Source organism: Chanos chanos, chromosome 4, assembly GCF_902362185.1.
Source record: "Chanos chanos chromosome 4, fChaCha1.1, whole genome shotgun sequence".
NCBI classification, from domain to species: Eukaryota; Metazoa; Chordata; class Actinopteri; order Gonorynchiformes; family Chanidae; genus Chanos; species Chanos chanos.
This window is the reverse complement of record NC_044498.1, coordinates 41,385,052-41,400,647: the sequence shown is the minus strand read 5'-3', so window position 1 is coordinate 41,400,647 and position 15,596 is coordinate 41,385,052. Positions and strand designations below refer to the sequence as shown.

The 15,596-nt window shown below is 41.9% G+C and overlaps 2 protein-coding genes across 3 annotated transcripts in view; one reads left to right on the top strand and one right to left on the bottom strand.

The window, feature by feature from the left end:
* tet1 (tet methylcytosine dioxygenase 1) overlaps positions 1-6,513 on the bottom strand; it is a 29,359-nt gene extending 22,846 nt beyond the window's left edge. The window contains exon 1 of the mRNA XM_030772328.1: positions 5,056-6,513. Within this exon, the coding sequence (XP_030628188.1) occupies positions 5,056-6,513 (1,458 nt within the window). The remainder of the gene's footprint in view (positions 1-5,055) is intronic.
* Positions 6,514-9,246: 2,733 nt separating this feature from the next.
* On the top strand, positions 9,247-15,546 carry slc25a16 (solute carrier family 25 member 16). 2 transcript variants are annotated; one of them, XM_030772797.1, is made up of 10 exons: positions 9,247-9,305; positions 10,090-10,235; positions 10,608-10,700; positions 11,250-11,383; positions 11,490-11,553; positions 11,728-11,849; positions 11,948-12,014; positions 12,462-12,624; positions 12,821-12,889; positions 13,351-15,546. In XM_030772797.1, the coding sequence occupies exons 2-10, from the start codon at positions 10,136-10,138 to the stop codon at positions 13,505-13,507; spliced, it is 969 nt and encodes a 322-aa protein (XP_030628657.1). In that variant the 5' UTR covers positions 9,247-9,305; positions 10,090-10,135; the 3' UTR covers positions 13,508-15,546. The 2 variants fall into 2 exon arrangements, with proteins under 2 accessions (XP_030628657.1, XP_030628658.1); XM_030772798.1 differs by lacking the exon at positions 9,247-9,305 and adding an exon at positions 9,571-9,767.
* The last annotated feature ends 50 nt before the right edge of the window (positions 15,547-15,596 follow it).

Genomic DNA, 15,596 nt, shown 5'->3' with positions numbered 1-15,596 from the left:
AAACATTTCTGTTCAACTGTTGTGTGAGTCATAATGTTAAAGTACATCAAGTTTGGTAGATATTTCATTTCTTGAAGTTCTTGAAGAAAAATTTCTGCAAATACAGGAATGATTTGAAACTTATAATGTGTATAATATATCTGTGTATGGTACAGGATCACTTTTAATATTTACTTGCCACATAACTTATATTAAGGGAGAAGTGAATTAAAATGAATTAAACGTGGTCAAAGGAATCATACAAAAACACTAGAATATTTCACAGTATTCACTGTAAGTGCTCTCTGATTTGGGACAGGAGCTTCAGCTGCTGTAGACAGAGGCCTTTACAGTACCCTGGGAGTGCGGAGATAGCGCTAACTGTCAGAAAATTATCACTGCTCTCCTCCACTATCAAACACACACTGGAGGGGCTAGAACTTTAACCCTCCACAGACCCCACTCACGCTCACACTCAAACTCACACGCACACACACACACACACATGCACACACATACACACACAAATTTGTACAAAGCCTGGTTAACCACTGGTAGTAGATACTGCATCCTTGTCGGTTACATGGAGTGTGACAGTAGAAAACACAGCAATGCTGGAGAACAGATGAAGAACAGAGGGTCCCAGGGTTCTCCCAGTGTTTCACCATTGACATTAAAGCTTAAGACATGACATGTAAACTGATGTAATGACATAATAGTCACACAGTCACACTGAATAAATAATAAGGAAGAAATGTAAGTAGAGACTGAGGCATGGGAGGTCAAAATCAGCAACGTCAGTTGATGGACTGATGCAGAGAGGTTGGAGCTTAAAAACCAAAGTGAGATACATGTAACCATGGAGACCGTGACAACCCCAAAAAGATTATAAATCAAACTTTCTCTTCAAGAAGGTGATTAAGTAAAACAGCCTAGTAATCAGTAGCTTGGAGAATTTGTGAGATCACTTGTGTTTTGTCAAAGAAGAACAAAAGATAAAGGTAAACACACTCTGAAAAAAGGAGAGCAAAAGATGAGATTTTACAGTAGTCTGACCAAAGGTCATCTGTAAAAAAAAAAAAACAATTAAAAGAGACAGAGGGCTGGCGATACTTTCTTTATTAGGACTGATTCATTCACAGATATGCAGACTAGACCATGACACGCATCACAACCGGATTCTCAGTCAATTGCAAAAGTTCATACCTGCCTCTTTTCTTTTGAGTATCAGTTTTATAGCACAAGAATGCCACAGTGGTAGGTAATGGATATGTCGGAGATATTTTGGCAAAGTCTGTCTTCCTCTGAAAAGGATAGGATCCTGATTCTGGCTCTGCGTATGTTGTGTGTGAGCAGTGCCAAGTTAAACAGTGTGAACAGTAATAAAGGATAACTGGTCTCGTGCTAGAGCGAGGGGGATCAGTTTTCATATGCTGACACGCCCATTAGTTTAACAGATCCTGCTGTGCAAATGACTGTATTATACAAACACAGGCACTGGAACCTAACAAACTATACAGGTTGATTCAGCGGAGAAAATCAGATCTCCAGGAAACATAAAGTGTCGTTGTTTAGAAGAGAAACTCCTCACCGATCTTGCTTACAGCGTGCGAGAATACAACTTCAAGGAAAGGTCACGAATCCAACTCTGTTTTCATAGATTTCCAGAACTTTATACACACAGCAGAAGAGATAACCAAAAAGGACACACTCCGTCTGTGAGCAAAGAATCCCAGTCAACTCATCTGGACACCAAACCATCACACACGTTTCCCAGAGTCTCTCCCTTTCTCTATCTTTCACACACACATACAAACACACATCGACAAAATCAGCCATTCTTAAAACCTCAACTAATCATCAGCTTTCCAAATTCACCCAATCGACGATGACTCCGCCACTTTAACATCTTCATCACTTCCAATCAAATTCAGCGGAATCCAACTGCATTTGAATCAAATAAACTCCGTGAAATCTTCTGTAGTTGAGTGTAGCAGGTTTGAGCTAAATGTCTCCTCTGACAGGTAAATAGTGGTGCTACACTCTACGGTTGCTCAGTCCCTGTGTGCGGGTCTAGCGCTATGCTGTCAGTATGACGGAAAGCAGAACAGCTGGACTCGAGTTCTTCTTCTAGTTCTCATTCTTACTGCTTACCTGCAACGGCCAAGCTAAGCAAACAGCCAGCACCACTTACAACACAAAACACAGAGGCTCAGTTTGGATTGCATGATGAAAGGCTTAAAATGATCTTGGGTGAGAGTCTGCAACGCCCGACATCAGAAAGTAGGACTAGAGCAGCCAAATTCCCTGGCATGTCCACACAGGCTCTGGTCAAAATATTTCTGTCATTTTACCTGAATGAAACATTGCACAAAAAAATGGAAGCCTCTTCACTGCAGTGGCCTAAATGACATTTCGAATGGACCTGAAATATTTCGAAAAATGTCCTTTGACTTCTAATGTCTTAGAGAAAACAGCTTCTTAACTGTCATGTTCATTTTTTTTTGCAGGCAAATAACACTTGCAAACGACTGAAATAGGATTCGGACCAGAAGGAAGGAGAAAAGGCTTCAGTTTAAGTGCTGAATGACTTGCTTATCTCTCCTCACCATTGTTGCATATCAGTGCTTGTACTTTCAGATCTGAGTGCTGCGTTTGATAACGCACAGCAACATTCTTTCTGCTGGACTAGAAAACTTTGTGGTTGTATGTTCCATGTAAATTTGTGAATATATGTCTTGGTGACATTTGCTACAATATTTATCAGCTTCCGCTGTCATGCTGATGGTATATAACCGTATATATGAGAAATGCCAAGCTGATGAAGATTTTCAGTTCTCTAATATAGAAGACTGTTTAAGGGACATAAACGAATTGAATGATGTGAAACTACCTCCTGCTAAACTCTGATTAGACTGATACTTCGTCCTACAGCTGCTGGAGCTAAAGCAAACCCAATGATGCTTTCGCTTGGGCGGTCACCTTTGCCAATCTGCCAATGTCAAAATAGACACAAACAGAAACACACCATCCCTTCCCCCACCCACATGTGCCGTTACAACCATGTCGCAGAAGAGAGGTTACAGCGTGGACTGAGAGCTAAGTGTGTGTGTGTGTGTGTGTGGGGAGGGGGGGCATATTCCCTTCTGTCCCAGAGGTGACTGAATTCAGGAATGCTGACTGTGCAATGTTTTGCAGATGCTGCAGAGATATTCCAGCATCATCAGCTATGTTCCGCATGCATCACTCCTGTGCAGACTTTTAAAACGTAATGCACAGAGTTTCTGTGTGTGTGTGTGTGTGTGTGTGTGTGTGTGTGTGACAGCAAGGGCTTCAACAGAATGTTTGACCAAGGATGTGCATTTAGCCTGTGTGTGTTCTGTTCTTGCAGAGGCGGAAACGGGTTTATCCTGCTTGTCCTGACAATGCTGTCACACCTTTTCACACACCCATAAACACACGCACACATACACACCCACAATCAAACCTATGCGGTCTGTCGGATTTGAACTGTGATTTGATCGCAAAATTACGCTGATGGAACACTGCACGAGTCAGATGAATCATGTTTTGTAAAAACTCTCAGTCAGACAGACAGACAGACAGACAGACAGGAATTCCTACAGTTAGTGCAACATTGCAGGGGCATGTGATGCCAATTACAGGAGAAAACACTGAACAAACAACACTCCCTGTCATTTTAATTACTGAACTCCTCCTTCACTTCTCTATTCAGAAACACACACACGCACACACGCATGCATGTGCACACACACGCGCGCACGCACACACACACACACGCACACACACACATACAGAAAGGCATGCATGCACACTCACAAACAAACATGTACACAAACACAGTCCCAAAGGCACCATGCAACAAAAACAAGCAACTCCCTTCCTGTCTTTGAAACATACCCCAACTCTTACTAACAGTGAGAACAAGGCTGAAATCTAACCCACACATGCACACAAACGCATGCTCGAATATGACAGATGTGAACTTGGATGTACAGTGACCTACATGAAGCATTTAAAGAGTCTGAGCTACTGTAAGCCCAGTTTAAATTCCCTGCACGTCCATTTTAATCTTTCTACTCAGCATTTTTTAATGACAACAACACACGTACGCATGCAAACTCACACACAGACACACACAGACACACACACACACACACACACAGCTGATGAGTCTGACTTAGCAGGTGGTCCTCAACATTGCCACTTTCTTGTTTGATTTACTGGTTTGTGGAGTGATGAATGCAACAGAGCACTAAAACAGGCAAAGAATTCTGTTAATGAGCTGAACATTTGATCCTTCTGATTTCCATCATACACACTTTCATGATGATTCATGAGTGTTTGAAATATTTGAGGTGTAGCGTGACTTTCGTTTTGCGAAACAACACAGAATACACTATTACTCCGCTCTTTTTGCTTCAGCCAATCAAACAACGGTGTAGAGAGAGGGGAGGAGAAGACAGAGTAGATTGCTTTCATTCACTCACACACATACACACACTCAAACACACTCATACACACACACACACAAACACACACGCACCCCACCATGTGCCGAACTGTCAGAGGCTCATGTGACAGTGCTTTCCAGAGTGACTGTTCCTCTCCACAGTCTAACGCTTCACTTCCTCTTCTACTGAAACCAGATCAGTAGAACAGTATTTGTGTGTCTGAGGCAATGACAGCATGACTGAAAAAATCACAAACTTACAGACAAATGCATTCACAATCTTACACACCACAAACAAACACACACACACACAAACACACTCTTGTGCCCTCAAACACCCGTGTACCACATTCCACTGAACAGAACACACTGATGACCCCTCAGGGAACAATCAAGAGGTAAATAAATTAAAAAAAAACAACAACTTTACTCTGATGACCAGAGCAATCTTTCTTCATGTAACAGCAAGACTTGCACTTATGCTCTTAGTAAATCTCAGAGAAACTCCATACATAGTAATACTATAGCAATCTCTCACAGAACTATACATAAATTAATGTGAGGTCTGAGAAATAGAAAATGTTTGGGGCTGGGTGTCCTACCTCAGCGTTCTGTAGAAGGATAGGTCTTTTCTTCAGCTCAACACATTTCCTGAGTTTGCAAATCTGATGGCTGGTCTGACGCCTTACACAGCAGCTACACTCTCCACAGTTGGTTTCACGGCGACACGGTTCACACGCTCCACAGCGACTCCTCTTCTTCCTCCGCCTACCCCGCCCCTCCGCCTCCACCAGGGATCCCTGCGTCCCTCCCTGCATGGGTGGAGGGGCAGCCGTGACCCCTGGTTCATGTACCTGTTCAGAGCTGCCCGTCTCTGACTCCCAATCGGCTGAAGACTGCGTGCTTTCAGTGCTACTAGGGAGAAAGCCGTCAGGACAGGGTGACGCTTTGGGTCCCAAACTAAGGTCTGGCTGAGGTGTGTAGACAGCCATGCTCAGAGCGAGCAGAGATAAAGCCCCCTCACTATCCCTCCACATTTCTGAAGAGCTGGTCCAATCTTTGGTCTCTGCAGTTATGGGGTTTTGAGTCTTCCCAAACTCCTCCTCGAAGGGCAAGTCTCTCACATTGTTAAGTGTTGCTGGTTCTTCACGGGATTCACTTGCAGTGTGGTCATCAGGTTGAATGGAGTTATCTACAGCGGTTTCAGATGAGTCATCAGAAGGGGAAAGTAGCTCTGGACCGCGTATAACACTTTGGCTGTCCTCCTCAACCTGACTAGAATCAGAGCCGCCACACGGCATGCTCTCGTCTTCAGCCGGAACTGAGGTATCGTTTGTAAAATCCATTTCAGCTGCGTGATCGGGTTCAACTTTTTCAGATGGCTCCTCTGCTGCATCATTAGCGTCAGTCGTGTTTGTCTTTTCAGGCGATGCAGAGCCGGCCTGGCTTTCAGACGTTTGGGTCGTGCCCTCTGCCCCCTCACCCACCTCCTTGTTGTTAGTATCGGTGGCTAGTTTTTCTGTGTTCTCAGTTACTGCCTCTCCATTGGGAATAATCGTCTTTTGTTGTTGGTCATTTCCTTCGATGTCACAGAGTTCTGGAACATTCTGAGTGTCCTGCTGCTTGATCTTCCTGCTCTTCCCTACAGATGCACGGCCCCTATGGTTAAGCTTCACTTCCTGTGGGAAACTATGGATTAACTGACTTCCCTGAGGGGACTTCCTCCGGCCAGCAAGGTCCGTAAATGACCCATACTTGTTCAGGGACCTATGAGATCCCCTGAGCTGAACGACAGCTGTCACTCTCAAGGAATTCTGGGTATTTCTTGTGCTTACTCGAGTTGGCAAACCTGCTGGCCTGACAACATTGCTCTGCACCAGTTTAGTCTGCTGGTTCTTTGATGAGAGCTTTCTGGTCTTTTGTTTTCTCCTGTGAGCGGGTGGCCCTTTGGGTTTGTTTGAGTTCACAGAGTGCCTCTTCACTCCAGCTGGACTGAACCTCCTGGCGTTGCGTTTGGGTGGAGGGTGTGACTTTATGGGGGGTTTTGGAGTGTGAGGCATAGTGGAGGTGGGTACGGGCAAGGAGAGCGGGGTAGGGGTCTGACGGCATGGGAGACTGGTTCAACTTTATTCTCAGACCCAAAGACGCTGACCTTGTTTATTTCTTTTCTGGTGTTTCTTATCAGAAGAAGAGTGATCAACAGACTATAGCACCATTTTCAGCACTGGATGAGGGAGGACCTAAGGAAATGACAATAGAGCATGAAACAAATAAACGTCACACCAACTGATTATGCCCTAACAAACGTAAGCATACGACTACTACTACAAAAAAATAAATGCTCACATAATACGTTATATTATATACAAAGCTATTAATAACAACAGTAAATTAATCCAATATTTGTAATACATCACTCTACCAAGAAGTATACATTTGGCGCACGACCGCAAAAGGTAACGGTATTGCTTACAAACCGAATTTTGGAAAACAGCAGGCACTATGCCAACTGGTAATTGCTAGCGGAGACCCAGACCAACTGTCCTGCACATTTCCACCCAATATACCTCATAAGGTAATTATTAACGTAGTCGTGTCTCTTTAAGAAAAGGAATGGCGATGGACTGCATAATTTGGGTCTCCTTCAAAACATTCTCAACGCCAAACACCTTGTCGAATAGTCGGTCCATGAAGAGTTCACCGCTTTTATCTCCATTACATATATTATTAGGATAATAAGCTGTAATAACATCTGTAATACCAATAAGAAGGCTAAACAGCACGCGTTGATTACCTTTGCAAAGAAAAGAAATATTTTCAGGCGCTATGGGCTCTGACTTCATGCAACAACATCGAGTAACTGCCCTTGGCGTTTTTGTACTATGGCCAGTATATGCACCCCCGATGTTACGGCTACAGTTTCACACAGTGGTGCAGACTGGGTCGATTATGTTTCCACAAGCCTGCTACGGCGTCTCGTAACAAGATAAGTTACAGTTTCGTGAACTTCAGTTTATTTTGGACGGTTGACACCCTTGCTGTCGTACTGTACCCAAAGAAGTTGTCACATGTTACAAGAACGATTGTTATTACAATTTATTGACGCGATCACTTCAGAGGCAGTTCAAATGCTTTACATACCGGAGAGACAGATGCCCTGTCTGAATTGCTAATAATACTCCACGCCTGTAAGACACTGGTGATCCTTGGACATTTTTCCCTTTTGCAAATATAGTGGTTTGAAACATAAAAATTCGACAATGCATTAATAAAATCGAGCGACTTTTGGTCGGAAAAGTGTCACTATTGTAACACTGACATGTTGTCACGTAGAGTTAAACACATATTAAAGCGCAAATCCTGCTTGTGTCAATCCATTCACGGCAAAACCCTCAACCAGACACGACCTACGGTCCCGAGTCAGCTCGGCTCTTTAATGGACGATCACGAGACGGAAGGAAAACACGGAATGGATTTTTGTTCTGAATTCATCCACTTCTGTTGTACCTGCACTGCTTCAAATAGTTTAACAAATATATTTAAAATGATATACTTATTAAGGTAATTAACATTAATAAAAAATAAAAACTGAATGACATCATAAGTTTTATAGTGGTTACGTCAGATTAATTTTCAATTACTGTAACACACACACACACACACACACATCTATATGAGAATTATATCTGAAATATATTATGCTGGATACTAATATAAAAATGTTTTGATTTGTAAACCTCCTAAATTAAATAACTTTATGAGAAATATTGGAAGGGCTAAAACTTTAAGATTCAAAAACTTGTGCTGAGAGTCATGCTTAGTGCTGCTGCTTGGTACTTCTGTTCACATCTGATCTAAACACAAGTATGGAAAAAAGTGGAAAACGTCTGAAAGCATGACTTGTCACAATTCATAAACCGAGAAAGGAAAAACTTGTCTCGTTTTTTAAGTATAGCTTGTTCAAAGTGAGCCATCCCTGTGAAGGGCACTGTAAAAAATGAACTCATTCAACTGAACAAGAACACTGAGCGGAGATGCCTGCCAATCAGAAATAACTCTATGACACTTCCCTCCTCTACAGGAAAAAGACCAGGCTACTGCCGTTCAGTCAGTGATGTTTTCCTGTCTAAGCAGATTATCTGATGAATTATCAAAGTGGAAAGAGTTACATAACAGACAACCGTTGTGTGTTTGTGTGTGTGAGAGAGACAGAGAGAGAATAAGTGTAACTTGGGTCTGCCAGCTGTTGCAGTCTGTGTAATCAGGTCAGTGTACTGTAGTTAATGAGCCCCAAAAAACCTTTAGGCCACTGGGCACTCGTAAACATTAGAAATTTAAGACGCCACCAAAAATTGCAGGAGTAAAAATTACACTGTTTAGACACAGTCAGGAAAGACTGGTGTTATTTTGTGGTCTCTGCAAAGCATACTGTAGGCTAAGAGGTGAGATCATGAGTTGTTGTGATAATAGTTTTCTTTTAACACATTTTCAAGTAGAAGTTGTGAGACAATGGGATTTGCGCATCTCTGTAACAGTCTCATTAATAATCAATTTGCTACAAAGGAAAATAAAGTAACACGAGAAATTCATGTACATTAATCATAAACTTTGAATTAAATAAATAAATGATTAGCTTACTATCTGGGAGAATAAAGCAAAACAAGACATTCTCAAACAAAATGAGAATAGACCAGAATTTCAGAGATCCTGCAATATCGCTACCAAAATGTCTACAGCAAAATATATATGACGTAATAACTGTGCGACAGAAACATGTGACCGATGAAGGGCACCAAAGATGGAGGGGGATACAAGCACCTGAATTGTTTGCCCGTGACATCCTGCCTATCCTGTAAGGTGCCTCGATTAAACATATGTGTCAGTTATGTTTTAGAGTGGACAATGTAATCACAAACGGAACTGATTTAAAAGACTTTAGATGAAATTTGTTAATGGCACTCGTATTCATTAACTTATTAGCCGTCTTGGGTAGCCGTAAGGGCAGTCGAAAGGACAGCCTGTTTCGCTCTGCTCTAAAGCGTTGTAAAACTCTCTGTTGACAGTTGACCTTGCATTTGAGTAAGATTGCATTGCACTTTAAACCATTGCACCGCACAGTCGTTGTGTTTCCTCTGAAACTGCTCACGCTAGACATTGGATTAACAGTTTGATTTTAAAAGTCTTTACATTAGATCGACTTATTTATCAGTTAATTAATCTGTCAGGAAAACTCCAGCGTTTATTGATGACAACCTCATATGTACCACTTAACGCACGCCTGTTTTTTGAAGTTGTACAAGCTTATATCTTTACGGTAAGTCACCATAAATGAGGTGTTTCAATTCGATCATGTTGGATATTATAGTGCCACGGCACTCTAACATTGCTATGATCAATCAATATTTGGAAGGTCTCACGTGCAAATTCTCGTTTGCTGGAAACACATTCTGTCCGTATTTAGTATGCAAACGAAAAATATGCAAACTGTCGTCCCGAGAGATAGATGTTTCCTTGTGAGCCTAATCGCCTCTCGGGTGTCATCGCTCTTTTTGTAATGCCATGATGATGTAACACGAAAAACAGACTGATTGAAGAAATCGGTTTTGGGGCTAACATTGCGTTTACGTTTTTTTAAGGCGTAGCTTCGAATATGTGAATGTTTGAGTACTGACCACACTCGCCATGGCAACAGAGGCGTCAGTCTCGGCCCCGGGTCCACCCCAGATCCCAGGCCCAGCCCAGAGGGACCATTACTACTGGATTCGCTCTTTTGTGGCTGGAGGTACTGCTACATAAACAGGGCCTCTGTTAGTAGACTGCCACATGCCACGTAAAGCATGAAAATATATGTGTATTTTAGAGCCATCCTCTATGGTCATGTTTTGTATTTCAAAATGATGCTCATTACCATTCATATAGTTCAGTAAGTTCCCTTTATGAATGTGTGTGCTCTGCCTTCTGATGTGTATACATGCTCTGATGTTTGAATACATGCATAGGACCACACTACCGTGGAGACCTTCACTGCTAAATGAATAAATGAAAGTGGTAGTTTGTTTAGTTTAACAGTTGTGCTGGTGTTGTGTTTATAAGTGTTGTGTCTTCATGTGGTGTGGCAAGGGAGGAGCACTAACTGGTCTTATGTTCTTTTCAGGTGTTGCAGGATGCTGTGCCAAGTCCACCATTGCGCCTCTAGACAGAGTGAAGATTTTACTGCAAGCTCAGAACCCTCATTACAAACACCTTGGTAAAACACACCCTACAGAACATCTCTGGTTAATGCTCTACATTTATGGCATATGATATGAGGCAGAATCAATAGTCGATTTGTAGGGGGAATGAGAGGAGATGCCATCCCCCGTGATAGCAAAATTACCAAAATCCTTCCCGCTTGCTGACCTGCCATACCCACGTTAACAAATCACCTACTGGGCTGAATCATTTCTCATATATATAGTTGAGAATGGTGGTCTGCCATCCCAAAAAAACAGTCATTGGATGGACAGACTGAGTACTTCATCTGAACTAGCCACTCTTTATGTAGAATTTTAATGATATCATTACATGAACTTTAATGGGCACTTTACTGGACCATTAATGATCCATTAATGATTTTGGAAGATCTTTGAGAATTTTGAGTCCGTAATTAGTCAGGGTTTTTTTTTTTTTTTTTCACTTTTCACCGATCCCAAATCATAGTTCCAAGGCTGTTTTTGCACATGTCAACAGCTTACCTGTCCTTTGTCTGTGTCTGTGTGTATGTCTGGGTGTGGTGCTTGTATGGTTTGTATTGTAGGTGTGTTTGCAACCCTCAGAGCAGTGCCAAAGAAGGAGGGCTTTCTGGGGTTATATAAAGGCAATGGAGCTATGATGGTCCGAATATTCCCGTACGGGGCCATTCAGTTTATGGCCTTTGACAATTATAAGAGAGTGAGTATGAGCGTACGTGAAAGCCACCGCTATACGTAAAGATTTTCGGCATTTTACCAGCTATTGACAGATTAGATTGAAATGAGTGTCATATTGTGTTCTTCAGTTTCTCAGTACCCAGATGGGCATATCTGGACATATTCATCGCCTCATGGCTGGATCAATGGCAGGTCAGAGAGTAATTGCTACACACACACACGTACACAAACACACACACACATGTACATAGGAGTGGTTGATGGTTTTAACTGATTATGTTCATGGAACAACATTTCGCTTTTTTTTGTGTGTGTGTGTTTAACCATGTGTCTGAGCCTTGGTATCTGTCTGTTTTGAACGGGTAGGAATGACTGCAGTAATTTGCACGTACCCGCTGGATGTTGTCCGCGCTCGCTTGGCGTACCAAGTGACAGGGGAACATCGCTACACTGGAATTGGGAATGCTTTTCAGACTATCTACCTGAAGGTAACGGCCCTTTTCGACGCACAGGAATGATGTTATGGATACACGTGAGGTGCGTGTTTGTGTGAAAACCGGAAACTGATGATCTTTGTTCTCTAAAGGAAGGTGGCGTCTCTGGGTTTTACCGTGGGCTTACTCCAACTATAATCGGCATGGCCCCATATGCAGGTGAGAGGCTTTGCTATCTTGTTATTGTATCTCTGTTTTATTATGGAAGATTATACGCCTTATCCCAAGTAGCCAAATAGTCGATGCGCTGAATGCGCGTAATAAAACGGATATTGATCAAGGTAGTTAAGGCACTAGTTTTGTGTTTCAGTAAGATTAATGGGTCTTATTTCATCAGCAAGCTCATCCGTGTATATACATTTCAGTCACAATCCCATACCATAAAACTGTCAGACCTATGCCAGTAGCGTCTAATCCTCATAGATACCGAAGAGCCGCTATAGAGCAGCACTGTCGACGTGTAGCCAGTCGAATCACTCCTGTTTGGATTTCGTGTGTTATGTCTTTGGACTACATGATAGTGGAGTATATCAGTCAGGGGACGAGTTATGAAGCACAGGGAAGACTTTTCTCTCTTTTAAAAAGATTATGTTCATTCTTTTCCAGGTTTCTCTTTCTTTACATTTGGGACATTGAAGAGCTTGGGTCTGACCCATTTTCCTGAGCTGCTCGGCCGACCATCTCTGGACAACCCGGAGGTCCTGGTTCTGAAAACCCACGTGAATCTCTTGTGTGGAGGTGTGGCCGGAGCCATCGCTCAAACAATATCGTGAGTTAGAATGTGCTCTACTACTCATTTGGATTTTCCATCTGTTGTCAGATTTTTCAGCTTGTACATCACTTATTAAGTCAAGTTTATAATGAGGCGTAAGCCATCTCTTAGGGTTTATGGCCGGGTGTAAACGGTTTGTTTGGGTTTCTAGCCGGGCATAAGCTGTGTGTTTGTTTATTTGTTTGGTTATCAGGTATCCTTTGGATGTAGCTCGCAGGAGGATGCAGTTGGGAGCATCTCTACCAGATTTCGAAAAATGCAGGTAAGTGTCATTTTGGTTTATTGTAAGAAAACTATCTTGGTATATATGCATGAAGAATATATGGACTTATTTTGACAGCAGGATCCTTACTGTTAAGTCTATGCGATTTTTCTTATTCATTGTTTCAGTAGATCTGTAAGTACCACTGGTTTCTGTTTTGTACATATTGATATTCAACAAGTATATTAATGCATAGCAGACTGACAGAAAATAGCATTATACTCTGTCTTAAGAACCATTCCTAAGATATCTGACAAGTACTATAGTACAGTAGCCAGTACAGTAGTTTGAGGTCTTGAGTGAATCATGTGTTTTAGCAGTATGGTCTACTTCATTGTCTCTCAGCAAATGCACTTATACATTCTATAAGTCCAAGCACAAAGGATACGCTGCTAAATGTAAGTATTTAAGATGAATTAAGATGTCATAGTTGTATGGTTTTCTGTATCTGTTTGAAACAGTACCCTGTCCAAGACGCTGAAGCATGTATACACTCAGTATGGAGTTAGTAGGGGCCTATACCGTGGTCTCTCTCTGAACTACATCCGCTGCGTGCCCTCCCAGGCTGTGGCCTTCACCACGTATGAGTTCATGAAGCAAGTTCTCCACCTCAACTAGGACTGCTACCTCATGACATAAGTCCTCCACCTAAACCAGGACCACACCCTCGTGACATAGGTCCTCCTCCTAAACCAGGACCACACCATCACAACAAAGGTCCCTCACCTACACCAGGATCACGCCATCACGTCAAAAGTCCTCCACCTAAATCAGGACCACATCATCACAGCAAAAGTCCTCCACCTAAACTTGGACCACACCATCACGTCAAAAGTCCTCCTCCTAAACTAGGACTACATCACACGTCAGAAGTCCTCCACCTGAAACAGGAACACACCATCACAACACAGGCCCTCTGTCTAAAACAGGACCATACTATCACAACACAGGTTCTCCACCTGAAGCAGGACTGCACCATCGCGACACAGGTTCTGGACTTCATAATGAACCAAGTTCTCCATATAAGTCAGAACTACATTTTCATAATTCTTCAGCCTTCAGTGCCCTCCATCCAGCTTTGTTTTGAGTCAGGAGAAACGGGCTCCTGGCCCTTGGCAACACTGTGACATCTCTGTTGGCCAATCCAGTAAGCCATCCAGTCATCTCTCGCTTCTCTGCCAGTCCTACGACATCACTGGACTGACCTGTTGTTTCCAGCAGCTCCATGGCAACAGTTACCATGGAAACTGAGAACAATTGTTTTCCCTTTTTCTTTTATGTGTGACTAAGGGGAATGCCGACTAATGTACGTCACTGAAAACACGACGTCACGATGGAAGGGAATAAGTCACGCTAGAATCTGCCTTAACCAATCAGAGACTCCCAATGCATCCTTGAGTTTTCTTCTTTGTGGCCACATGTTTGGCATGGCTTTACTTTCTGAAGTTCACCTGAAGTCTTACCTGCCATTGTAATCATTATTTTGTTTGCACTAAACGTTTCTGGTCTGTTCTGAATTTCAGGGGTGTATATTAAGTGATGTTTGATGAGATAAAGTGTTCAGTGTGTAAGTATATGACTGTGTCAGACACTGGTGTGAGGGTTGGATTTAGACACCCTCTATAAGACGTGGACCGTCAAACTAGCCTGGCGATATCTTTCTCTTTCTGCTCTCAGTAACAGCTGGAATCTCTCATATGAACAAAAAAAAGCTCTGTCAAAGCTCACTTTGGGAATATGCTAATTACTGCCCATCCATGAGATTAATATATAAAATTAATGTTGTCCTATCAATATTTTTTACAGATTATTTAGAGAGTACTTTTGGATGGACAGTCATGTTCTTTGCATCATGTGCGTTGCCATATGCTAATTTCATTGGTAGGCTTGAACCTTGTCACTCTAGTCTCCTTTCTCAGATGTTTCATTTCATAATTGCCCAAATAATACTTCAGTTTTTACAGTTAATGAGTGAATGAACAAAACAAAAATAAACAAACAAACAAACAAAATGGAAAGTTCAGAACACTCTTGACTAACTTGAGCTGTGAACCATTTGAAGAATTATTTGGTGTGTCATTTTATAGTTAGCCACACAGCGGCAGCACTGAGTCTGAGTTAAAATGAGCGTGTGTTTCTTGACCCTGAAGGCATCTCTCATGAGAGCATGCCTTTCTCCTGCAGGCTTTCTATTATGTGCAAGTCTATCTATAATTTTGTAATAATTTTTATTGCAGAGATGACTCATACAGCCTTATTCGCAGTCACAGACACCTTCATTGTAGTACAGAAGTTACCGAAGCAAAATGCAGCTGTAGATAACATGCAGCCCGTTGATGAATCAGACTTATCAGGATGGGGTTCTTCTTATATTTATTCTTCTAATCAAATTAATCGTTCTAGTTCTTTGCTGTCAAAAGAAATCTGTATAAAATGAAGAGACAAAGGTTACGTGTCCTTGCTGCTCTGGAAATGTTATCCTGCTGCTTTCACAATCCTTGCTAAAGAATATGATCTGAATGTTAGTCTTGATATTGATGTCATTTCAATGTAAAATATACGTGTACAAATTGGGTTTGAGTTTTACATTTTTTTTTTTATTTTTGTGGTTAAATAAGGAGAAATTAGTAATCTGTCTAAAGTACTGAACGATGCCTTTTTTGTACACTTCATTTAAATATATATATATATATATATATATATATAT